Source organism: Phalacrocorax aristotelis, chromosome 7 (assembly GCF_949628215.1).
Source record: "Phalacrocorax aristotelis chromosome 7, bGulAri2.1, whole genome shotgun sequence".
Lineage (NCBI taxonomy): Eukaryota > Metazoa > Chordata > Aves > Suliformes > Phalacrocoracidae > Phalacrocorax > Phalacrocorax aristotelis.
In genome coordinates this window covers 53,614,439-53,640,370 of record NC_134282.1, presented here as the reverse complement: position 1 = coordinate 53,640,370, position 25,932 = coordinate 53,614,439, and the positions used below count along the sequence as shown (strand labels likewise).

At 41.8% G+C, this 25,932-nt stretch overlaps 2 protein-coding genes and 1 long non-coding RNA gene across 3 annotated transcripts in view; 1 reads left to right on the top strand and 2 right to left on the bottom strand.

Moving 5' to 3' along the window:
* Window positions 1–9,474: 9,474 nt before the first annotated feature.
* C7H15orf61 (chromosome 7 C15orf61 homolog) lies at window positions 9,475–12,634 on the bottom strand. The gene is made up of 2 exons (XM_075100773.1): window positions 12,002–12,634; window positions 9,475–10,211 (listed from the first exon to the last, which is right to left on the bottom strand). Exons 1-2 carry the CDS (start codon window positions 12,333–12,335, stop codon window positions 10,084–10,086), a joined length of 462 nt encoding a protein of 153 aa, XP_074956874.1. The 5' UTR covers window positions 12,336–12,634; the 3' UTR covers window positions 9,475–10,083.
* On the top strand, window positions 11,965–24,543 carry LOC142060504 (uncharacterized). The gene is made up of 3 exons (XR_012661773.1): window positions 11,965–12,050; window positions 22,868–23,111; window positions 23,261–24,543. It is a non-coding gene; the product is annotated as an uncharacterized LOC142060504 (long non-coding RNA).
* Window positions 12,934–25,932, bottom strand: part of IQCH (IQ motif containing H) — a 74,038-nt gene continuing 61,039 nt past the window's right edge. Inside the window, exons 17-20 of the mRNA XM_075100774.1 lie at window positions 22,862–22,987; window positions 21,362–21,423; window positions 18,813–18,921; window positions 12,934–17,451 (exon numbers count right to left, since the gene is read on the bottom strand). Coding sequence (XP_074956875.1) covers window positions 17,350–17,451; window positions 18,813–18,921; window positions 21,362–21,423; window positions 22,862–22,987 — 399 coding nt within the window. The 3' untranslated portion in view covers window positions 12,934–17,349. The remainder of the gene's footprint in view (window positions 17,452–18,812; window positions 18,922–21,361; window positions 21,424–22,861; window positions 22,988–25,932) is intronic.

The following is a 25,932-nucleotide window of genomic DNA, read 5'->3' as shown; positions in this document are numbered from 1 at the left end:
TGTCACGTATTTAGCTCTTTTTCCAAATTTCAGAATGCTCAGCTAAGTATCCCTATGCTGACGCCCGGGTAAAATTCATTCATCAGAGTTTTTCCATGTCTTTTCAGTGGTGCAGCAGAAAACAGTCCATTTCAAAACACAGTCCCTTTTAAAGCATAGCTCTGATGGAAGAAAAGCAAAGAACAGTGATGTGTTTGAGCGTGGCAGCTGCGTAATCCCCCTGCCGCGATTGCAAGCCATCATATGTCGTGTGTGGCTTCTTAAAAGAAGCTTTTTTGCCTGACAGAAGTTGGAGGGAAGGCTCTCCGCTCCACATGGCTCTGCAGCACAAACCTGTCCGGTTCTTTTTAGTGGCAGAAGAGCATTAATCTCAATCGTAGGCTATTGATCCATAAATTTTATCACAATCTCTCACATTATCATATATGACAAACTGGGCTATTTGAGTTATATTATCAATTTAGAGGGGGGGAAAATGGAAGGTATGTTTGATTTAAGTCCTGAAACATCTTCAGGCTTCCTTATATTAGAATTCCACTTTGTTTGAGCTTTAGAAAAAAAAGGATCTTTCAATGGCCATTAGCAGAGATAAATTCTCTCTCTGTTCAATAACTTTATAATTTAGTTCCTACACTAGAAATTAATAGAGCCGCAGCTCTGAAGTATCTAAGGGATTGGCGCTGCCCACACAGATGTCTTTCTGTTCAAATGAACCTTTTACCTGCAGTCCCTGTATACCTTTCAGTCAGGTTCATTTCAATCAGATTCATTTTCTATTACATTTTCAAGAATAGGATACAAAATCATAGAATTTCTATAGAACGGCAATTTTTCTGAAATGTCTTTCTCATTTACAAGGCTATGGGGAAAACCAACTCAATTTGCCAAATTTGCATAAATATTATGTAGCTTTTCCAGGGCTAATCATAACCTTAATCCCCCATTCGGATTTGTGTTGATGCAGCTGTAATCAAACTTCAAGGTTTTTATATCTTAAGAAGTACAGCACATCAAGCACATGTTTCTTGATAGAGGTTTGGTTTTGCCACACATTTCTTCAAAACTCACGTTTCATGAGAAATTTTCATTCTAACTACACCAACATTTGAAGCAAATAGTTAATATTTAATGTTACTTATTTAATAGTTAATATTCATCATCCTGCAGAATTTGTGCTATGAGAACTTCAGCAAAATCTATTTTTATATGTCTCTTCAACATTGGGGGAAAATTTGTGTAGCAACAACACAGAATTTTTTAATATGTATCATAAAATATTCCTAAAGTTCGGTATTCCACCACCCCAAGAATCTCCTCTTCTAAAGTTTCCCGCACAGGAAATTCAAGAATTCTAGAAAGCCAAAGAAAAAAATTATAAAGCAGTCTGATTTTCTCCACTAAATCGTAGATCACCAAATCCAGGTGACATGCTGTCAGCAAGAAATATGCATGGATTTCCTATCTGTAATTATGTATCCAAATTTTTCCACAGTCTATCCACAATGAAATAACATTCAAAATCTGCGAACGAAGAATAGATCTGTTCTTTAATTACAGGAGGATCACCAAGCCCATAACTTCCATAAATTCTATTTTTATTTGTGTGGGAGAAATATCCTCCATCAGCGCCCCAGACTTCCAGGCTGGTTTTATGCTACAAGCGCAAGAACAACCGTCTCACTGCAGTCTGCTGCTGCTCTCTGCTGCTTTCCAAGGCGGTTAGAGAGGCCAGAGGAGATCTGGAGACGGCCACATAAAGAAAATAAATGTTTGTTTTCAAGGCAAAGCAGAATGCTGACACAGAAGAATACTAAAATTATTAGATTTGCCATGCTGGGGCATCTCACAGGAGTACCGGTGAGTGGCAGAGAAAAAATGCTGTACCCCACTGATTGCCTGGAACATGGTTATCATAATATTTTGCAAGGCCCTCAAAAAGTAAGGAAATAAGTTATTACTTGTTTCCCTCTCTAATTCCCACGGCAAAGGAAGTTCTCTAACACAAGTCATTTTCTATCTTTTCGCTATCATGGACAACATACAATGAAGTTCTGAGTCCCTCCACCAAAACTCCATAAAAAGAAGAGGGAGGGAAGAAAGCGCTGACTCCCCTGGCCCTGTTCTTGAATATTCCTGTTCCAGACCAGTACCTAGGAGGTTTTCCGTGCCAGTGGTGGAAGGATGTGTGAGCTCAGTTTCCAGAGTGAATCTGGCCAGTGCAGGTAAAAAATGCATTGCTTAGAACTTCAGTAGTCCTGTTTCTTGACATGCATGCTACATGCCATTTTTATAATAACCCTTATGATATGCCCGTTGTAAATATCCAGTGGAAACAAAAGCAGGGAAATTACGCCGGTTGTACTGGGCGTATCAAGGGTCACTGTGCATTACAGCCAGCGTTTGGACCCAAAACTGATTTCCTCTAGTCCTGTGCTCAGAGCATGGGATAGAAGGAAATGAGGTACAGGAAGGAAGCTGGGGATAGAGTCAGAAAGTCCTACGTTTTTGTTGTAGCTCCTACTGAGCACCTCTGGGAAATTTTAACCTCACTACTACTAGAATTTGCCCAGCTATGATGTAGGAATAACATGCATTTACCACATAACATACTAAATAGCTAACTACGCCTGCTAAAAGTTATTCCAAGTTTAACTATTAAAAATACTTTGGACTACTGTATTACCAGCACTGCACTATATTACATGTAATTCAGATATAGTATAAAAAAGAGACTCAGAGGAAGCAGAATCTAAACACCAGCCCTTGGTTCACTAAATTCAATTTATCATCTCTGCTTCCTCCCTCTACCAGTTTCTAGATAGGTGTTATACATATATTCCTAGATGTAGATTATATACCTAAGAACCTATTTAAGTATTGTACATAACAAAGGGTAAGATCTTAATTTCCTAGAGAAGATTGCACCTGATCATCACAGTAGTAGCATACATTTACATATTTGGTTTGTTGTTTTTTTTTAAAGAGATTAATGCATACCTTTCTAGGCTGATAAAATAACATATCATGGCAAAATTCACCTTTTTTTCCTTCCCACATCTTCAGATTACCAGTGAGTGCAGCAAAGCGAATTCCCTTAGGCTTATGAAAAAAGTAGGCCAACAGCGTCCAGACTTTCTAAACACATTCTTCTCTAAAACGCATCTCCCAGGAAAGAACCACCCAAGTGTACCGGCTTGATCAATACACGTATAGATTAAGATCCCTTAAAACTTGCATTAAAACTCACAGAAAACTAGCTGCCTCCCTTCCATGCCTTCCCACCGCCTCTTGCAGCCACTTTGCACGGGCTTGAGCAGGCAGGAACACTTTGCACAGGCTCTCTGGAATAAGAGGCAAAGGGTTGTTTGTGACCCAAGTGGCAGGAAATAAATTGATCTTACTTTCAATTCAGTGGGAGCAGAATCTGGCCTCAAACAGATCTTTTAAAACTCTTTCTCATAGTGAACTCATCTTGAGCTGAAAAAAAACCCCAACCAGTAAACTTGATTTAGGCTGAATCAGTACATGTTTAGCTCTTGCTTTAAATTACGAACGCGTTTTGAAATAATGCGGACTACAAGCATGTTTTATGCATGTTTCAGAGGCTAGATATGATACACAATTACTGAAAAATTACAATGGAAACTATACCAGTTGGATCGAGCACAAGTGGCTGTGTATCGTTAATGATGTTACTGTACCCCATCAGACCAGCTTCAGGGGCTGCATAATTGTTTTCCTGTCAACCTATAAATTCTTGAGTAACAACAAAATTATTGTGATTTTTCTTACTGAATAATTCATGTATCGCAAAGCATGTATATAACCAGGCCCATGAATCACTAAGCATGTAACAATCGTATCTAATGGTATTTCTTCTTTTAAGAATAAAAATAGGGTTGATTTTGCAGTATTTTATACTCTTGTTCAAAAATGTCAATTGGTTTTTAAAAGTGGTCTATTTAAAAATTTACATTTTAAACTTGAAAGTTTCCTTGATCAGACTTTTTGTCTGAAAGATTGCTTTTAATCATGTTTTACAGTTTTAATTTTATTAGGATTATTGATATCACCAAAAGTAATAAATTGGTTTTATAATGAACTAGAACAGGGCTCATAACTGTGCTTAAAGTGATGCAATTGCTATTAAAATCACTCTACGCCATATATATTCTACCTTACCAAGCAAACACAACGCATCCACACTGGCGTTACATACGTTATAACACAGAGTATTCCAATATTTCAAACCTTAGTGGCTTCCTCTGGATTTTTTTTTTTAAATGCTGAACAGATCTATATTTGAGTTTTCAATAAGACAGCCTCATCACTGAAAACGTTAATAATCTGGATGGTTTATAACTTGAACTCAGATGAAACTATGATCTCTTACAGCCTGCTGCAGAAAGCCCTCATGCTACATGACATAATTACTTTCTAAATACATATCGCAGTGCCTTTACTAGAATGTTATGATGTATTAGCATAAATAATTAAGGTTAAACTCCACTCATCTATGAGTAATACATATTCTGTGATACATTAGCCCTGTTTATTTCAGCTGCATTTATTCACTTACTAAATCACAAAGGTCAGTAATTGACATTGAGTCTCCCGATCATTAATGCAGATTTTGATGTTCTGCTGCACACATGCTTTATTTAAAAGACATCTTTAAAATAACATCTTATTCTTGTCTAGAAATCAAAAAAAAAACCCTCTTAAATAAACTTGGAATATGTTAGTGACAATTTTTATTCTACATTCCCCTTGCTGTAATGCCAAAGCTGCCACTTTTCCTTAGATGTATTTAAACTGAGCAATACGGCCCAAGAAAGCGTAACATGGCATCTACTTCCATAAATATGTATATTTTGGGATGAAATCAAGACAACTCTCAGAATTATTAACTCACTTTTCTGTAGTGAACATGATTAAGGAGTTACAGCAAAAGCCAATTTAAATTAAATGGCCAAAGTAAATTATACATGAAGCAAAAACTCCTTTGTTTCAAGCAAAGTTGGTCTAAACCAGAGGCCTCAGGGCATTCAACTATTAAGAAATACCTAAGTTTCATTCAATAATAATGTGCATCAGGGAGATCTATAATTACGGTTTGCAAAGAGATTTAGACATCAGGATCTTTTTACTGCTATTAAATTCTCAAAGAGAACTATTTTGTCAACTCACACTTTTCTACTTTGTTTTTGTTGCCTATAGAATGATTCCAATAAATTCCATTTCATCAGAAATTTTAGATCTGTCCAGGACAAAATGCAGTAGCACTTTTCTTTCGAGTGCTGGAAGAACGAGCTCCGGATTCCTGTTCTCCATTTCCAGAAAGCGTCAGTAATGGAAGGAGTATCAGTAGGTTTCAGAATATTTAGAGCTGAAAAGTACCAGGCAAGCAGACTCTTAAAATCTGACATTTTTTGCTCATTCTCTGTCCCGTTCTACACACCCTTCCTACCAAATCCATCCTGCTCCATCTGAACACGCCCCACCCCTTCTATTCCACTGAGGCTGTTTGCTGAAGTCTCTCATTTGCTCACTACATTTGTCAGAGAGTGAACGTTTCCTCCACTCCATTTTCCTGCAGAAGCTCCAGAAGTTCCACATCACTGTTCCCCTTCCCTTCTCCAACTTCTCTAACCTCAGCAGCTGGAAAAAGAAAAAAGAAAAAAACTAAAGAGTAGCCTTTCTCTCTGTTGATGAGTAATTTGACTTGCTCCCCTGCTCCACTGCTGAGGAGCTGGAACTGCTTTGAGTAAGCAAATCAGCTGAGCTCAGAAAGGACTGAAAGTCCCTCTCAAATGACTGACTCAAATTAAGGTGAAGGTTATCAATGTAGTTACTGTTTTACAGATTGTCAGTATTCATAGTGTTTGTTGAGCACAAGTGAGCCTGGCGAGGCTAAGCGAACACTGCTGGGAGCTCAGGCTTGCAGACAAGCACAGGCACACCACTTCGTCAGACAGGTCTGTTGTTAAATTTGGGATGCTGCCGCTCTACTTCACAGGAGTCTTGAGAAACTGAGATCTGTTCACGCCTGGCAACTTTTGCATGCAGAGTAAGCACTAATATGCAAAAACAAAGATCAAAGAAAAGCCCAGAAGATTCTAAGATTCTACCTAATGCTGCAATGCACTCGGAATTACAGCAGGTCAACCACACAAAGTTAGTTGAGGGCAGGCCTAACTTCTGCTTAAGACAACGAAAGGTCAGTTGGCCCCAGGTTCCTCTGAAGCCTGGAGAAAAGCACTGGGTATCGCTCCAGGGGAAGCAAGGGGATCAAGAAGGGGGCACAGCAACTGATTTTTGGGACAATGCGAGAATGCTAGTCATAAACAATTGGGAATAACAATCCTTACTAGTATCTAAATCTAGTATTAATTTACATTGGAAAAGAAAATCAAGAACTTCAAGTTGAAACTGTGTCCACCTGAAGGTTAGCACATCTTCTAGTGATAAAAGGAGCGCTATTGTATATAAAAATGTTATTTAAGTGCATTCAAGAACATGTTTGTGTTACTAGTCACAGAACTTCATTAAAGCAAGCATAAAAACACCCATGTGTGATCATAATTTGGAGGAGCAGACAGTGACAGAAAACACTATTTCTTGGGGTGCTATCATTAGCGCTACACAGTCCCTACTGAAACATTTGTCAAACATACAAAAAGGTATAGAAGTGAAATATAGTAATTAAGACCTGGGTTTTATCAATTGTGTGGCTTAAGTAATTTTTCACAACAAACGTAAGATTTAATAAGTATAAGTAGTTAAAGATCCTGACTTGGCTGTAGTCATTAGCACGTAATTGAACTGGTAAAAAATATCAGTTAAACCTATGTTGATTACCACCTTATCTTTGAAAGGCAATTAAGGACCTCAATCATTGCAACAAGATTTGATTGTGCAGCCTTTATTGGACATTGATCTTTCAGCAAAGCGCAGTTACATTTTCCATTAATTTACAGTAACACAGTTTAACTCAGATACCTGAGACCATTGACCTGGGTAAGATGTAATGCTAAGCGCTCGTTTAGGTTAAGATGCCCCCAATAGTCATTACTGTTTAAAAAGACTGCTACAAGAAGTAGCTACCTGATCCTCTGGGTTTAGACTATGGTTCCATTTATCTGAAGTAGTTGTTAAGTGAGGTGAAACAAAGCTCTCTACCTTTTTATGTCATCTCTCACTCATTTAAACATCATTCTTGAATACAGCAAAGAGATAATTAAGGCAAGACTTACTAGATAAACTACACTATTTCAATTGGAAACGGCGTGGACCAAACCTGTGGAAAGTCAGAAAGGTCACTTTGTAGCCCAATCATCCCTCAAAAAATGGGCATCAACACCCATATATATTGCATACGCAACATGCGCATAGTGCAATACATACAAAAAGGAAGCCGATAATTAAAACAATTACAAATAAATTATTCTGGACCAGATGAATTAACAAAGCCTGGCTCCCTGCAAGTCTGTCTTTGAAGCGACAGGGTTACAAGATAACCTGGAAGGACCTTACGGGCAGGAGACACCCATTAAGTGCTACCCATGCAAAAAAACCACATCTTTGAACAATTAAACTGTGAGAAGCTCCTCTTCAAAGCCCACATCAGGGAAAAGCTTTAATTCAGGCACTTGGACTTCCCCACAACAGAAGGCCCTGCTCTCCTCATACTGGAGCGCCCCTTAAAGAGCCAACAGCTACATGGCTAAGGGTCATGGTGATGGGGATTAGAAAGGCAAAGCAGCAAAGGTTCAGCCGGGAGCCACACACTGCGTGCTCATCCTCGCTTGCCGTTCCCACGTTCCCCCAAGCCCTACAGAAATTTTTCAGACAAGATGGTACGAATCTTCTCGGCCCTCAACATTTCCATCTTGCATCCAGGCCGAAACGTAAGTAAAGCAGTAGAAAGAGCTACTAAGTAGCAAAAAGAGAACAAAAGCCAGATATGGTATTTTACCTTTGGCTGAAGACAAACAAGCAGGTTTATATTCATACGTGAAATTATTTTTGTCGTGATTTAATAACTCAAGCATTATCTCTTATAAATGGCATATTTGCCCTCTGAAGTAGTGTAACAGGTCACATACAAGCCCTAATGAAATGAATGAACGATACTGTATTTGCGCTCTGCTCTCAGACATCTTCTAGTTCATCCTTTAGCATGATCAACTTCATAAGAGCAAGAGGTCTATTGATTTTCATGTAATACAAGAAAATATTACATTTGCTTAATTGTTACACAGTGAGATCATTGAACAAGAAATGAAGTCTCTATTTAATGCTGCAAGCAGCACAGAATTGCAGTAATCAATAGAGTAGTTTGTCAAAGCTGTTCTCCAAGGAGACTTGCCCATCACTGTATGGACAAGGAGTCGTGTTGCCTGCATTTATTGAAAAACAGGTAAGCAAAGTCAGCAGTACACATTATCAGAAATCAAACGAGCTGCAGTGAGCGGAGGTGCAACTCCAATGAAGAGCTGTATTTATAGTCTGGTAATTAAAAACCATTTTATCAACCTCGCGTTGAGACTAAACCTTTACAGCAAGATATTGACAAGATCCGTGGCAATGAATGAGCAGTATTTGACTTTAAACTTATGAGCTGTAGTTATTTAACTTTATCCAATACAGTGAAAATCAGTTCTAGAAAAATGCTAACGGTCGTTTTTATTATTAATGAGACTTCTTATAATGCCATTGCTACATCTTTGAGACCCATTTAACTTGTGTCAAGAATACTCTCCAAAATTAAACAGAACAGTGCAAGCACTTCTCTGATTAAAGTGTTATTTAGTGTTGCTTTTAGGAAAGCCACATGTATTGCTTCATTAAGTGGGAAACAGTTCCATTATCTGGAATTAAGTTAAAAAAGTATTTAAATGAAATTATACTGTAGCCATAGCTTGATAATCATTTATTTGGGAACGGCGATTACCCTCCCAAACCAGTCCCTACCCATTTTACATTTATCTTCCTACTTACGAAAATCGGAATAATCAACATACATCATCAGACGTGGGATTTGGAATAGGCAGCGTTATTTGCTGGCACTAAAACTGAGCACCAGTAAGATATCCTGTACAGGTGTTTCTGTTCTGCTAACTTCCTATCCAGTAATTCCCTATTTCCACTATCCAAATAATTCCCTAAAAGCACTTTCTTTGCCCAGGTTTCCAACTGAATTTAAGTCATTCCATCATTATGTGTGCCTGTTACAGCTGTGCTCAGTCACAGCTGAAGAAATCAGTTATTTTGCACCAAAAAAATGAGGATAGTATTCACCTCATTCTCCTGTATTAATTAAAAAATATCAGCAATTTATAAATTAGCGCAGGGGACTAAATCTTCTAGATTACTTAGGTTTTGTTCCTTGCCTATAAAGCAACCAAGAGGGGGGACACACACACAACAGGCAGATATCTGGAGGTCAAGAATTAAACAAATACAAGCATAAAACATATTTTAGATATTTTATTTAAATATAATTTGAAGAAATGTGATACAGCCATTTTTAACCTCTTGGGGTAGTATTTTTCCAAACAGTCTTCCAGGCAATTGTGAATAGCCAGTGCTATGGATTCATTCAAACACGCTTGCAGCTATGACAATTAATGCATTATGAAACATCTAGTCAGAGTCTACACCTACGCAGCTTTGCAGGGACATTCTTAAAATGTCTAATGTAGACACCATTTAGTTCCCTAAGCTGGTAGATGTGCCTCTTTAAATTGTCACAAGTTTGTTCAGCAGTACTAGTCACTGCCTTCCATAAATTCCGATACCCTTAGAAATATTCATTCTTCTCCCAAGGCTTCTACTTTTTCAACTTTACTGACCTCCAAAAAAATAAATCTCTTATGACCAAAAAGTCCATGAAGCTTCCTGAAGACAACATGTTAAGTCACAGAACACACTATTAAAAAAAAAAAAAACAAAACAACAACAAAAAACACAAACAACAAACAACAGTTGCCTTTAGTTCTTTCTAGTCAAAGGGAGTACGTATTTGTAGCAGCTGTAACACAGAAACCCACCAAATGACAGGTACTTGAGGGTATGATTTCAGTACATTGCGCCTTCGTCTTCTTTATTTAGAAAATAAATAGTAACTGGGCCACGACTTGTATGAACAGTCTCTGTGACACTGACAAAGAACCAGGAGCCAATTCCATATAGTAAAGTTGGGATGCCTAAGAAAAGACAAAAACACATTACATACGAAAACAGCAAGCCAGGAAAATTAAAACCACCTATTAATAGTAAAGAATAATGACTCCAAAATGAAATTAGAGGAAAAGTGTTCCTTGTCAACATTTTGCCTTTCCTGAAATGCTTACAAGCAGCCAGCAGCACATAATATGCTTCCTGTGTATGAAGCACACAAGAATCAGAAAGCAGCAATACGCAGGAATTAACAGAAAAAGAAAACGGGAGGATAGCGGTGCGAAAGAAATGAAACGTGGGCATGTATACAGCCTGATTTCTATCAATTAAAGAAAAAGTATATATCCAAACACTAAAGCACAAACTCCCTGGACAACCACGTAGTTATCAGTCCAGAGTTTGTCTGTGTATCAGAGCAGAGGCAGGAAGACAAATAGGCAGTGACTCCATAGACCAACATGAAGCTGCTCTTGGGAAAATTAGATCAGCATCAAGACTGCCAACTCCAGCAAAACTGCAATGAGCAGAAAGGTGTATATACAAAAAGTACCATCATTTTTAGCACTGCCGAGTTACCCATCTATTACAGATAACAATATTTTATTTGAGGGGGAAAAATGGAAATGGATTTAGGCCCTGAATCCAGTAAGGTACAGAAACACCAAATTTAATGTGCTTAAAGTTACCCAAGTGCTTAAGATAGATTCTCAGAAGAGGGAGACTTTTAGTCATGTTTGCCACTCATTTAAATACGAAACGTGCAGGGTAGCTGCAAGAAAGATGGGGCGGATTAAAGGTCTGACTGTGGAGGGAAAAATAAAGCCAGATTTAAAGTTATTATTATTATTAATAAATCAACCTTTGTAATTACATTGTCTCACTAGGTCAGTTGGAAAGATCAAAAAATGGGGACTAGCAGAGATGTTCTCTAGAAAGTCACTGAGGACTTGCAGAGCAAATGAGATGTATTTTTTAAAATGAAACACGGAAACAAGAAACTGATTAAATTAGTTATGTGACTGTCACCATTTAAATAAGCATTGTATCCATATAATAAGTTTTGAATAGTAGCGTATTTCAAAGCTTATCCGTATCCATTTCTATATTAATAAGGTGCTGATAAAGCATTATCATTTATTTACATTGCAGCAGCACTTTAGGATCAAGAGCGGTCCGAGTCCTCCGCCACATCAGACGCTGCCTGTACGTTAAACGCAAAAAAAAAAAAAAACGAGCCCAGGCACTTTCTAAGAAACAAAGTGCTTTACTTCGCTTCGCCTTGTGCTCGTGTGTTTGCTGAGAGGGCAGAATTTCATCCACGGTAACAGAACATAGATTTTCCGATGGGAAATGCGCCGCACCGACTGATGCTAACCGTTTAAATAACGCGCTCGCGTGTTTGCTTTAAGGCGGTTTTAATTTTCCTCCCTCACAACCGGACAGAGACACACGAACTCGGTGAAGCCCCGAAGAGTACCGATTTACAGCTCACGGCCGCTGGAAGGGCGGGCACGGCTGCCTTCGTGTCCCCTCACGCCGGCCTGCCCCGGCCCGGCGGGGGCGGAGGACGGGGCTCCGCAAGCGCGATTCCCTCCCCTCAGGGGAGCGGGGCGGCGCCCGGCCGATCGCAGCCCCCGTCCCGACGCCGGGGGAGACGCGGCTCCTGCCGGCGAGCGCCCATTTGACCTCACCCCGCGGCCGTCCCTCCGGCGAGGGGCTCAGCCCACCCGCCCCACGGCAGAAGCCGAGAGGGAGCCCTTCTCCGCCGGCGAGGCGAGGCGAGGCGAGGCGGGAGGAGGCCCGGGACGCGACTCACCGGCGTTGAGGACCTTGAGGGCGGTGAAGGCGGCGTTCTGCAGCGCCAGGTCCTGCGGGGCGGCGCGGGAGCAGTGGTACTTGATGAAGGGGAAGCAGCCGGTGCGCAGGATGTGGTAGTTGGCGCCGTTCACCCGCCAGTTGAAGTGGGAGAGGCCGAACTGGTCGTTGCGGACGGCGCTGTACTTAACGCAGTAGGAGGTCCAGTGGGGCAGGCCGCGCTGCCGCAGGTGCTGGCTCAGCACCTCCGAGGCGGCGGGACGGGACGCCGCCGCCGTTCCCCGCCACAGCAGCAGCCCCACAACCGCTTCGTGCAGCCACCTCAGCACCCGCATCCCGCGGGGCCGCCGCGGCCACCCCGCACCCAGGGCTCGGCCCGGTGCGCCTGCGCGGCGGCCCGCCGGAGGGCGGGAAGGGGCGGTGGCAGCGGCGGCGGGGTCACCCCGGCGGGGGCCGGGGCTTGGCGGGGGCCCGAGGCTCCCGACGGGACCGTGCCGGGCTTGGCGGCGAGGGGGAGCGGGGCAGTCCGGTGCGTGCGGCTCCCGGAGGGCCCGGGCAGGGGGAGCCCCGCGCCGGGGCCCTCGGTGCTGAGGCGAGGCGAGGCGGGCGCCGGCTGAGGCGGCCGGGGCAGCGCCGCGGGGTCAGTCACCCTGCCCCGGGAGATGGGCGCCCGTTAACGCTCGCTGAGAATATCACAAAAAATTAGGAAGCTAAGGTTTTTGGAAGTGGTTTTGTTTACAGCCTGCGTGCTGATGGGAGCGGGCTGGGTGGTGTTGGCAGCTGCGGCATCAACCAGGTTAATGTGTGCTCTGGAAAAAATGTATTAAATAAGTGAAATTTGACTGTGGTACTTAGTTAAAAACAGTTCTTTGAACGTGTGAGACCCCTTTGGAAAACAGAATATAACCAATATTCATGATATGATTTTTCCAAATAAAACCTAAGGTTTTGAACCATTAAACAGTCTATCTAAGAAAAAAAAAAGGTTGTGCAGAAGAGTAAACTGAGAAATGGGAACAGATTTTTCCTTTTAATAATTGCAAGCAATATCTCAAACTCAGCAATCCTAAACCACTGAGCTATGTAGTATGAATGTGCTAATTAATCAATTACTACCCAACAATGGACCGTGTTTATTTACTGTAATGTACTACATGTGCGTAGGACCAGTAATTATTAATCATAGTCAGTAACAAATTTGACTCAAGTCCACCTTCCTATAATTAATAGAGTATATAGTTAGCTTTAATATCTCTCTTTATTAGTGGCAACAGCGACAGGATAGAAAAGAAGTTGGATTCACTTGTGGCTCACTACGGCGTAGGGACGAACTAACGTATTACACCTTAACAGTGATAGTTGCTCTCAGATCTTGGGGTCAAAAGTATATATGGCCTATAAAATAAACGTACCGCAACTACTTTGGTTTTTAAAAGTACTTATTTCAAGATATTTTGCTGTTGACTTTGTGTTGCTCTATTGTTAAAAGCACAAGAAGAAGGGAAAAATCCTTCAGCCTCCAGCAGCACAACCTCACACCGGTTAAGGGAACGTAGATGCACCTCTACTTGCACAACGTGCTACGAATGGAATGAAGTAGCATCTGTATTTACAAATGCAGAGCAAAACATTGCACACTTCAAAAATGTGCAAGAATTGTGACCCAACATCCTAAAGATGAGGCAGGAAGTATTATGAAGCATACTTCCAAATGTCTTTGGTTAATAATATTGGGTTGCACAATTCAGGTCTGTTCATTGGATTCTGGCACGGTCTGATCATTTTTAACATCAAAGCAGTCTCCTGGAACGCACATCTTTGTGATGAAGCTAAAATCCAGACTAACTTCTTCAGTTGAGATGATACATTAACAAAGGCTGTCAATGATTGTACACCTGTAGTGCCTGATAGCTATAACAAAATCCATAGCCTAAAATGAAATGCAGATGATCCGCATACCATAAGGAGTACCTCAGCCCCGCAATAGGTGAACTGTTACGTGGGAAGTGGCATTAGGTGATCGCTGCGAAAGGCTGAGGCCCAGGCTAGTTTTAAAATTCCAGGATTCATTACCTTAACCTAGCCGGAAGGTAGTAAATTCTCCTGGACTATCTGAATGAGGTATCAGAAATCTTTCAGGAAATGGGAAGGGTGAGTGGTGTATTTCAGAAGACACCTGGAAGTGGTTCTGCTGATGAACTGCTTTTTTGACGGATCTGAGCACAGAGCACTCTAAATGTGGAAACTTGGGCGGAATAGCCTTTTTCTGCAGGGCTTTAAACCCAAGTATCTAAAAAGGGAGACCCAGTTTCCAGCATGAACTCCAGATAATGTTCTCTCAGAACCACCTGAAAGGGGTAGCGCCCGTGCTACAGACACTATGTCAGTGCTTGCAAAACCAAGATACGTGAAGTGCTGTCAGCTGAATGCACACCTTCATTTGCAGCTCTGGCCCATCAGGAGCACAAAACCTTTATTTTGGTTGTCTGCATCTTCTGCAGCTTATGCAAACCCCACTGCCCCTCGCCTCCTGCCACCACACCTTGCAGCTGGGGAACCAGCTTGGGCTTTTGCTGTCCTTAGCTGCAGAATTCTTTGGCAATTTCCAATGAGCAGCTGCACCTGGGCCACCTTTTATCTTTGGATTCCCACTTGCTTTTTCCTCCCAGTCTAGATCATCTTCTGATTAGTGCTAAAATCCAAGCTACAGTTCAAGGACTCTATTATGACTATATTTCTGACTTATATAATTTCATTTTTTGTCTGCTCTTTTGCTAAAAAAAAAATACATTTTTGGCACCAGCAGCATGGGAGTTGAATGTGAGAGACTGTAAAGCAGTTTCAATCCTTCCATCAGCTCAACGCTCAGAAGTGTTAATAGTAATTAAAAACTTTTTTCCTCAAAATACATTTCACACTTTGCACATAACTGAGAAATCTCTCTCGCCATGGGAACTTTCAGATCACTTGTTCCCTGCAAAAACAGGTACAGTTTTCTTTTGTCAGAATAGAACAAAGACATAAGGAAGTGCAGGTTTCTTTTACTCCTAGGACACTGCAGTCTATTAAGTGCCAGTGAACTAATGAGCCTCTCAGACCTTATGTTGTTCTGGCTTGGATCAAGGCTTAATTTTCCTTAACCCTTAAGAAACTAGCGGACTCCTAGGTTGATGCCACCATGCTCTCCTGTGCCTCCTTTTCCCCCAGGATGTTGCTTCTACTGCCCAAACAGGGACGTGATATAGCTTGGGTGTGAAGCTAGCTGAGAGATCTACACTGAGCTGCTCAGCAGCGAAACAGGAGAGAGCGCATTATGAATGCGGTGAGGAAAAAGTCAGAACAACACACTGTTCTGCAGCCTCTCAAAGCAGAGCAGAGAACAAGACGTGTCTCACCTTGTTGGAAGAACTAATGAGCAATTACACTGTGCCTTTTGGCATATTATTTCTTGGCAAGTGAGAGGTGATTGTTGTACCTACCACAGCCAAAAATACCTCTGCTACTTTCATTTCTAACCATAAAGAATTAAGACTTCCAGGAAATTCATTCACTGGCTAAATTTCATGTTAGAAAAATCTGTGTGGGCTCTGGTATATCCAAAGCGATGACCTTACTGAGATCACATATAAGAAAGGAGCAAAACCAACCAAATAAGAACTAAACAAAACTAGTCTTTTAGACTTTTATTTGAGGCAGGGATTAGAATTTATGCAGACATTCTCATCTGCAACAAATTACTTCTGTGACCAAAGTAGAAGAGAAAAAGGCTAACGCAAAAGATAACATATGAATGATAAATGCATGTTAAAATGTATGATAAATATATGATGAAGTGGGTAAAAATGGATGATAAATAATAAAAGACAATGTACGAAGCTAACAGATCAAAGACTCAGGCATTGGAAAAACTGGGCACCGATCTGCTGCAACTGCTTGGTCACATTCATTATCCACCTTAAAAACTGGTTTTGCCTGAGTTTTTTGGGAAGTAATCCCAAAGGTACTTGCCGTGCTTGGGACAAGAGTATCCGTCCCATGGAGAAGATTCCCCCTTCCATAGTCACATTTAGAAGGCGTTGTCTGTTGGGGTATTAGAGATTTGATGGATAAAGATAATTGTATAACTGTTGTCCTTTAACATAGCAGTGCACAGCAGTTGTGACAACAAAAGTCACCAGTATCTGGCATACAGAATCTCTGATGGACAGGCAGATCCGCAGAAGCCCTGGTTTACTGGGAATCGTAGTACAAATGTGATTCCAATGGTCCTCTTAGAATCTATTGTTGAGCTAGTGCTAAAACTACTATTTCTGATAACTTGAAAGTGAACATAACTGCTGCAAAAATCTGTAGATAACAAAAGAGCGAATCATAACAATACGGCAACCAGTTCCAAAGAGGAGTCTGGGTTGCTGGCCTTACTGGTAAGATGGCATTTAAGTGTATTTATTTGTAGGCAGAACACTGGACCTGTTTTCGTGTTGGAAGCCTGTATTTCAGAAGACAATATGCTTGAAAGAGAATTTAGGGCCACATGACTCTCTTCAAAAGAGCATGATCTGGGCTGATCTAGTGACAGGCAGCACGATCCCCCGTGTATATCCGGGGGCACATGAAACAGCAGAAAGTGGCCTTTTCATTGTGTCACACCACTAAGACTTACTGGAATACCTTGAGAGGTTTGGGAATTCCAGGTCTGCAGGGGTGTTAGCAAACTGAATCCGACTCGGGAGTTTTGCCTCAGGGAACAGAAGGGTTCATCCCACAGAGACATCTCCATTTAGAGTAAAGAGTTCTTTGGCTTCTCAGGCAAAGACATAACGAGATCCAATTCCTGCAAGTTGAAGGCAAACAAATGCAGACTGTGCTTAAGGCACTGGCCTTAACAGGAAGGATAATTAACCCATGGGAGAGTCTGCTAGGGGTGTAGCGGATTGTTTATGAACCTATCCTTATGAAGAGGTGTCAAGAAGAGTTCTAAGCTGTAGGCTTGATGGAGGAATCGCTTGGTAAAACTTTAAGGTCTGTGCTCCTCAAGTCAGAGTAGATCGTTTCCTCTGTCTTGGAGGCAAGGATTCTATGAATAAGGTTTTAAAAACAGATAGTGTACTTCAGGAACGACAATATGAACATCAGGGGCGTTTATCCAGATCCTCTGCTTTTCAACAGTTTATTTTTGTGAGAGAAGGGATATTCTTCTAAGCACCGCACTCAGAAACGGTGAAAATGTACTGCCTCCGTTAATATCGCTTCACGTGCCAATGCAGAAGGAAAACCAAACCTGTTCTTACAGATGAGAAAGCGTTTCCAGAAGCATAAAGAATAAGGCACTTAAACGTGTTCCGTTAACTATTCTTTCAGAGCATCTGCTTTCGAAGGTTGCTCCTCTTCCAATTTCAGTTTGTTTTCTGCTGTAATTCCTAGAATTGCTTCAATATCTTGAATTGCCATCTGTAACAGATTCAAGGAATACAAGTTATTTAATGGGCATTATAATGAAATCTAGCAGCCAAACCGCACAGCTGGTAGTACTTGCCTTGAAAAGGTAACCCATGTTACACAGGACATGAGGCACCAATTAAATTTACTGTTACTTTGGGGACAGTTGGGGGAATTATTAGCAAATATGTACAAATCCCAGGTAAATAAAAAACACAATTCATTGCAATTTGTACTTCTAATTAACTAACAGGTGTTCTAGTTCATGTATGTAAATCATTGTTAACTCACTAGGAAGACGAGTTGCCTCATATATTTCTTCAGTAGTTGCTTTTCACTCCCTGGTATTGGAAAGGGGAGTTTTGTTTGTTTGTTTATTCTGTAACATGTTGAAATTTAACTCTGTCTTCTCTAAAACTGCCATTTCACACTCTGCTTGTCAGAGGAAAATAGAGTCAGAGTTCACGCTGGAAAGAACCTGATAGAAATGATGTGATTTAAGATACAAATCTGTAACACGGCGCTCTCCACCTTTCTACAAAATGCTTACAGGCGGGATCTTAGAAACCTTTTATAAAGTTAAAAGTGATAGAGTTTAGCAAGAGAACTCCCTCCGGAAAGTTTAGCTATTCTCTGGAATCAAAAAGCAGCATTGTAATGAGCGCGTGTTTCAGGGCACGGGGTTGGATTCATTATTGCTTTACTGTCTCCTTTTGCCAGCAGGGTCGTCACAAAGGGCCCTCCGAGGAAAGGTGGGCCCTCCTGGGGGAGCGTTCCCCGCGTGACAAGCCCCCGCGCTTTGTCCTGCCTCCCCCCGCGTCACCCCAGCGCGTCCTCCGGCACACAGGGACGGGCGCTGCGGGCGGATTCAAAGAACGGAGAAAACTGGGAACAAAATTGACTCGTGCAATTGACGGCGGGGTGAAAGATGTGAACGAATGGATTAAGTCCTCAGCGGCTGCCTGCTTAAAAGAAATCAGCGCTAATAATCTAAGGAGCTATTATAAACCGAGAAGTTTATTGCTAATTTAAGATTCCTACCTTGATGGCGTCCCTCTAAAATAAAAGGGACGACTGGCAGAACTGTCTGAGGCAGTGCCAATAGCTCCTTTGCTTCTTGCAACGGACAGTCAGGAGCATTCTGTTACCAATAATTTCAGGCTAAAGTATGTCTCTTTTCAAAGGAAAAGTTTCAAACTTAAATTTAACTAACAGGTTCATTGGGAGACTTACTATATTGACCTAGACACTGTAAAATACATACCGCTAACAATAAAAAAGGAATGGTTTAGCACTTGTTTATGATACAGCATGAGGTATTTTCAGCCCTTGTACAGAAATTAACCAGGATCGTTAGTTAATTAACACCTCACCTTAAAATTGGTCTCGCCTTGCATATTAGGTGCTGATATTTCTTGATGGATGATGAAGAGATTGCGAGCAAAGGTCATGAGGACCCCCTGGAGATCCTCTCCGATTGTTCTGTTAATGATATCCAAACAAATGAGTTTACCAATGATTCCCTTCACATGCTTAAAAACAATCGCCCTCTCATTTGTGCCTGTCTGGTGATGGAATTTAATGAGTATTTTCAATCTCACAAGGTGGCAATCTTCAGGGAGATATGAAAGATGAGGCTCCATTTTAACCTGTCAACAGGAAGGATTTGTGCAATAAATAATTTTTATTAATCAACTCAGCAGAAGTAGGCAGTAAGGTTTCAGCCACTCCAAGTAAAAGGCCACCTCTGAGTTAGGACAGAGACAGAGCAACTCTTTAAACACCTACATTAGTTCAGAAGAGCTGTTGCTTCTGCCTGCAGTTTCTCAGGGACATCTGAAGGAGAAATGTTGGCAGCATCAGCATTTCTCAGATTGTTGTACCTTCGAGGCTTTGGTTCCTCAGCGGTACAGACAGACTCTCGATACATGTGATCTTACAGAACGGGATATTATGCTGAGGAAGAGCATTTACTGACTGGGAGTGGCAATAGGTCTCCAATGTAGTAAAATAGATGATAATTCATGTGGATGTTTCAGGTATTTCAGTGATTTTATAAGCTCGAACCGCTGTATTCTTGAAAATATTTCCAAATTAAGATAATGAAATTGCCTTGACTGGTTCTGTCTTGGCCTCACAGAAAACCAGTCCAAAGAAAGCAAGCTTTCTGTTGAGTTATTGAGCTGAATCAGCTCCTGGAGAGGTGTGAAAGTACCAGAGGCGATGCAAAAGGAGGGTCAGGAGGGAGGAGAACTCCATAGCTGGGGTCAAGGAAGGAAAGAGCTCACCTTTCAGCCTCAGCGGGCTGTTAGGAAGGTTTAGTGGCTTACAGGTGTCTAAATCACTTTTTAAAATGGCTCCTGTAGACATTTTACAAGTTCTTGGTCAGTGATTTTCTTTCAAATATATCTTAGAGCTGCCAACATTGCGACGGCGGGCGAGTGCGGCGTGGTATAGCGACATCTAAGCTTTAAACAAATCCGACTCACTTGTGCACTACCGACGGCCGCGTCCACGAGGAGCTCGGTACAGGCTGGAAGATTCACAGCCCTAGAAACAATCTTTAGGACTCATTTAGTCCATTCCCTGTGCTAGGGCAGGATCAATGCTACTTACATCTTCCTGACAGGTTTGTCTAATCTGTTACTAAACACTCAATGACAACCACACTGAACAATCTAATTAGTTCTTCACTTCCCTCACCATCCAAAATTTTTCTTGTGCTAAACATGAATCTTTCTTGCTGCGAGTTAAGTTCATTTCTTCTTGTCCTACTACCAAAGACACGGAAATCAGGTTTTTCCCTCCCGCAGAGGCTTTTTATGTGCTTGAGGATTGTTAACGGCTCTCACTTTGCCTCCTCCCCCCCAACCCTTTAGTCTTGCCTTGTAAGTCACGCTTTCTAGAACTCCAAACATTGTCATTGCCTCCCTCCGAGCAGAGTGGAAGGATTACTTCCAAAGTCTCCCAGGTTATATTGTTTACCTCTTTCCATAAGATCACACCGTGACTTGCAGGCAGTGCGTAAGCCTCTGTAGCTCACAGGTCCTTTTCTGCAAAGCTAGTTCTTCCTCCTGTTCATCGCTGCTATCTAAGCGTAACTTCTTGGACCCGGTTCCAACTGAACATAATTTTGGTTTTCATATTGTTTCTTCAATTTGTCGAGATTGATTTGAGTTCTGTTCCTGCCCTCCCAAAGACTTGCAGTCACACCCAGCACTCGAGGATGCTGTTTTCTTATCCAGGTCATTAATGAAATAGCTCCAGCATCGAAGGAATCCAGAACAGGCTGAGCACAGGCCATTTCAGCCCCACTCGTTATTTCCTATTTTGGCAGTAAACTTTACGTAAATTCTCTCTTGAGGAGAGGTTTTCAGTCAGTGTATAGCAAGTTTGTGCGGATTATGCTTTCTTAGACTTCTTAGGAAAGGCAGATACGTCTAAAGAATTACTGAACTCTCAGATCTGCTGTTGCCTGACTGCTGTTGACCTCTTTGTGAAGAGCTTTACAAACAGGCGTTAAACTTCAACCTTTGCATCACGTATAGTTAGGTTTTTAATAAAGTTGCCTGGAAAAGTAAGCCTGTGCTAATCCGCGTGCTCTCACAGCTAGATTGCTATTGGCAGCGAATCCAGCTCTTGTAAAGCTAATTGCAGGTCTTTAGTCTGCAATGCAGTCAGGCTTTGATCTAAGCAGACTCCTGTATTCGCTTTTTTTTATTACCAAATGCTTTTATTACCTAAAGCCTCCCTAAAACTTTTTGAAAGGCACTTTTTCGAACAGTAGAGCGAACCTGAGTGCGTGGGGGTCAGACGGTTCGTTTCCTGCACCGCCTTTCTCAGAGCCCGAGCCAGCGCGCTGCGGTGTCCGCTCTTCAAATCAAGTGTTTATGGGACTGTGGAACTGCGAGTGGATACTTACATCATTCCCAATCTGCATCGCTTCTGATCTTCGTACAATATAAAAACTGTTCCCTGTTTTTCCTGTTAAATAAAAAGACAAAGTTGCTTGAATTATTCCTAAAGTAGTGATAATTATAATATACTAAACACAGAGAGCAAGTACATAACCATATCTAAGGAAGGATAGTCTTGAATTGTAACAGATTATTGCTCAGTGCAAGGAGATCATTGCTCTAACTTATTGTAGAGAATCCATCGGCTTTATGTAACTAGGACACCTATGCCAGAGTCTATTCAACAGCAAATATTTCTGTTCCAAAGTAGGAAGAGATGGTCACAAGCATCTTAAAAATTATCTCCTTGCGCAGTTATTTTCATCAGGAGACGGGTTAACCCCTAAAAGCATTACACACACTTGAAAGACAGCGAAAATATGTTTAAGTTTTCCTGTCCTTCAACTTTATACTTCACCTTAGCTATGTACGGGACGGGAACTGCCATTAACCCCCCCACTCCGGTTCATCGCGGGTACCGGCGACAGTTTGGTCAGCAGCAGCACCCCCAGTTTGATGTTTAGAAGAGCTCAGTGACAGTTACCGCCTGTCACTGCGAGAGGTCTCGAGGGCAGGTGCCATCCCTGGGCAGGGTTTATGCTGAGAAAACACGTCGAACTCTGCATTTCCCAGAGCAGCCCTGTGCCTCGGCATCGGAAATCTCTACCTGCTCTTCTGTCTTGTGTAACATCATCTAAACTCCTTCACGTTTCATTCTTTTACAGTTTTGTTCGTAAGCCTTAAGCACCTCCTTGCCTAGCAAAGGCTGCATTTTCATGTCTTCATTCCTCCTTCTGTTCCCTGTTATCACCCAACCTCTTGGCCTCTGAAGGTGTATCTGCTCCTACGGGTACGGAGGCGTGTGAAAGGGCCATGTGATGGCCAAGCGCTCTCATGAAAACTCAGCGCTAGCCCCGTCATAAACCCAAGCGCAGCCCCTGGCTGTCAGCCGTAATCCTTGTTGCCCGCTGCCGAGCGAACACACCCGCCGGGACGGCGCTCTCGCCGTAGTCCCCGAGAGAGGCACCGTCTCACTCCCTACGGTGTAGCAAAAACAGGTTGCAATACTCGTCATCCTTCGCCACTTCCAGCCTTAAGCCAAATCAGATAGGTGCCTCGGTACCGCGGTCCTTCAAGACTTACACCCCAGTTAAAGTAGAGCTGACAGGGAAGCTTTATAATATTAGACTAATTTCCACAGGAACTACTGAAGACCTTTATGCAATTCAGAGTTCATTAATTAGCATCATGAAAACAATTTAAAATAAAATCAATCCTGACGTAGACCAAGTCCTCCTCAGCAAAACCTTAGAGCAGCGCCTTGCCGTGTTTTTAACAGAGCATTTAAACACCGTAGGACGCTAAACAGAACTTTACATTGTGCTAAGTGGTTTCACCATAGTAGAATTTACTTACAAAAATTATGCAGAGTGAATATCACGTTTTCTAATCTTTCCCGTTCGTACCTGCAGGTCAAATCCAACCCCGTGAGCTTTACACATCTGGAGGAGGACACGATAGTAGATTACTGAAAGGCTGGAGTGCCTCAGCTGAGCGCTTGCTACCGCACACCGGCTGCGTACTGGAGAAGGCTAGAGAAAACAACACCGCATTCTTTATTTTCATACCGGTTTATATCAGAAACCAACGATACACTGTTTAAATGGCATTTTCTCAGTGAACTCATGGAAGTGCGCAGCAGGGCTCCGTTCAGAGGTATGCCTGCTCATCCTGATGTCTACTGAACAGAGACATTTCTGTGCAGCAAAATTAAAGCCTCGTCTCACACCGTCCGTAAAGCCTTATATTATAGACTAGGCCTACAGAATCACTCTTTATGAACCACATTTTTATATTTTTCGCAGCTTCATCGGTAACTGAGCCCTGTGAAATCATTCTTGTGGATCCTCTGAATCCATCCTGCCCTGTGGTAACACGTGTTGTTCTAGACTCAGCTCTTCTCAACGGCAGAAATTCCAAAGCAGATAATCTGGGTTTAGCCAAGACCGAGCATTCTGCTGCAGCATTAGCGTGCATGACTCTTCCAGCAAGGCTTTGAGGAGACCAGGCCCCGCGACTCCAAGGAGCTCCAAAGCTGGTACCGGTGGAGTTCGTGCCACGGATAAAAGTCAGTACCTCGTTTGGGCTTAAACTCTTACCAGTGCTTAGGACAACAGAATAGAGACGTTCTCCTGGAGAACCGAGGCTTTCCTGTGATGTTATTTTTAACACTGGACTGTTCATTCAGAGTGGGGATACTGCTCGCTGAAGCATGTAATTTACAGTCTTTTTTTCTAAAATGATATTTGTTTTGACATTGACTCATTTAAGTTGACATAGTTGAAATCCTTATATAATACATCTCTGCCTGAAAATTAATCATGTTTATAATATTCTGAGAATTAATAACACCCATTGCTCAAGTCATTAACTTAAAAAAGGAGCTTCCAAAATCTGTTCTCTGCAGTAGGGGACCACAAATAAATGAATGCTTGATAAAATAATCCAAGTAGCAGTTTAACAAGCGTAAACTTGAATGTGGCTGCAATAACACAGAACTATTGTTTAAGGGTTGGCATCAGGTTGATGAGGTGCTTATTTCAGCTACAAAGCATGCACACACATGCATAATGAACTGCAGTATGAATTATTAATGTGTTGCTTATTTAGCCTCATCTGTCTAGAAGATAATGTATCCTAACTATAATGAGTGATTGGTTTTGTACATAATTACAGTAGCAGCAGTATCTAGGAAATTTGTTCTTTCAAAGAAGGAGTTCTAAAAATAAAATCATCACACAAACTCAGTTGCTGCTCCGTTTTATCAAAATCAAACCTACCAGGACTGAGAATATATAATAAATTAAAAGGGACAGAATCATTATTAACATCATAATTTTACACAAAGTGTTTTACTTAATCATTCATTACAGATCATGTGCTGTAAAAGCATTTGTCTCTTGGTTTGTTTGTTTCTTTTTCTAAAGATATTTTCCTGAGAAAAAATGCATTTCTGTGGTTAACTCTTAAGGAGATAAAACCCTCAGAAATACAGAAGGAAGGAAAATAAAGGATATAGTGAAAATTTATGTTAATTCTGACAGAATTTTAATTAAAAAAAAAGTTGCTACTTGATTACTTTTCATTTCTAAAACTTGTTCTACTGGGACTAATCATATCTAATTTACTTCTCTCCAACTCAAAGTGGTTGCTTGACAAGAACAATAGATCAAGAGCTCATTAACCTCTAAATTATAGCTCCATGGCATTTTTGGAACGGTGCTACATTCCTCCTCTATGTATGAAAAAAAGGGAGTCGTGACTCTTCTGTCAGGATGTGTAAAACGGCACCTGCTTTATATCTAGATGCGTGTATAGGCGTGTACTTACACGTGCCGTTCTTATTCTTTGACTTTTCTCAAGGCCTTTCTTCCCTTTTCAGAGCCGTAGTAAATCCTGCACCAAGACTGCTCTGATGTAACGAATCAGCATAACCAGCAAGTCACACGCTAACCACACTTCTGCGACAGCGCGTAAGGACGTCAAAGCACTGCACAAATACCATCTTCTTTAAAATCGCATCCCTGGCAGGGACTATAATGGACTCCAGAGTTTTCAGAGAGATGAAAGGCGAGGCCCGCGAGCACAGGTGCCCCAGCGCGCATCGTTTCAGTGCCTACACCTGCAGTCCTGAGCGCCTCGGCTTCGTGCGCAGCACCCGCGGAGAGCCGAGCACACGTGCATTCACAGCCCGTGGCACCGAGCGTGGCCGCATCTGACCTGGCAATAGGAAATGGGTTGAGCGGGGGGACTTCGGGGCTCGGCTCTCTTGCTTGGTGTTGATGGAGGGGCGGCGGCGGCATGTTCCTGCTCAGGGAACTCGCCTTGGTTCGGGTGCTATGAGTTTTTCTTCCTGTTCAAATGACTGTGCCCGTAATTAATACTGAACTATTAATACTGAACAGTTGGATGGATGCAGAACTAAACGAGCCTTACGAGAACCAACATCTGGGTTTAATTCAAGTGAGAGCTGGGAGGGATTTAGGTGTCCACACTCTTCTGCAGTTGTAGCCCTGATTGTTTTACCCTCAGTTTTGTGCACGAAAGGACAAAGCTGGGGTAGAACGTCAGTGCTCTAATTCCTGACCCCAAACCAGAGCTCATGAGCTGAAGGCTCAGATTTCTTCTTGACTGCTTCTGAGTTACTCCTATAGTCAGGGCTGCGCTTTCACCTCCTTCCTTTTTCTTGCAACATATAAATTACCACATTTTTTACAACTTGAAAACTACCTGAAATATTTAGTAGTTACCACCCCAAACCAGTATTACTGAGTACAAAGGATGAATAATCGGGTACCCATAATCATCCAGAACCTTTGTTTAATTTCTAACGTGATGGTATCCCATTTACTTCGTCATTAACCTCGTAAAATCTAAAAGTAGCAGTTTAAAATCTGAAAGGAGCAGATTCAGCTCCTGTAGAACAGTGGTCTAGGACAGGTTTTAACTTTTTGGTAGTTCATGTTAATAATTCTAT

Bases quoted from the DNA above. Each gene is read 5' to 3' on its own strand.
- C7H15orf61 (XM_075100773.1), bottom strand. From the start codon at position 12,335: ATGCGGGTGCTGAGGTGGCTGCACGAAGCGGTTGTGGGGCTGCTGCTG. The intron at 10,212-12,001 runs GTGAGTCGCGTC...GTCTTTTCTTAG, and splicing joins CCTCAAGGTCCTCAACGCCG to GCATCCCAACTTTACTATAT.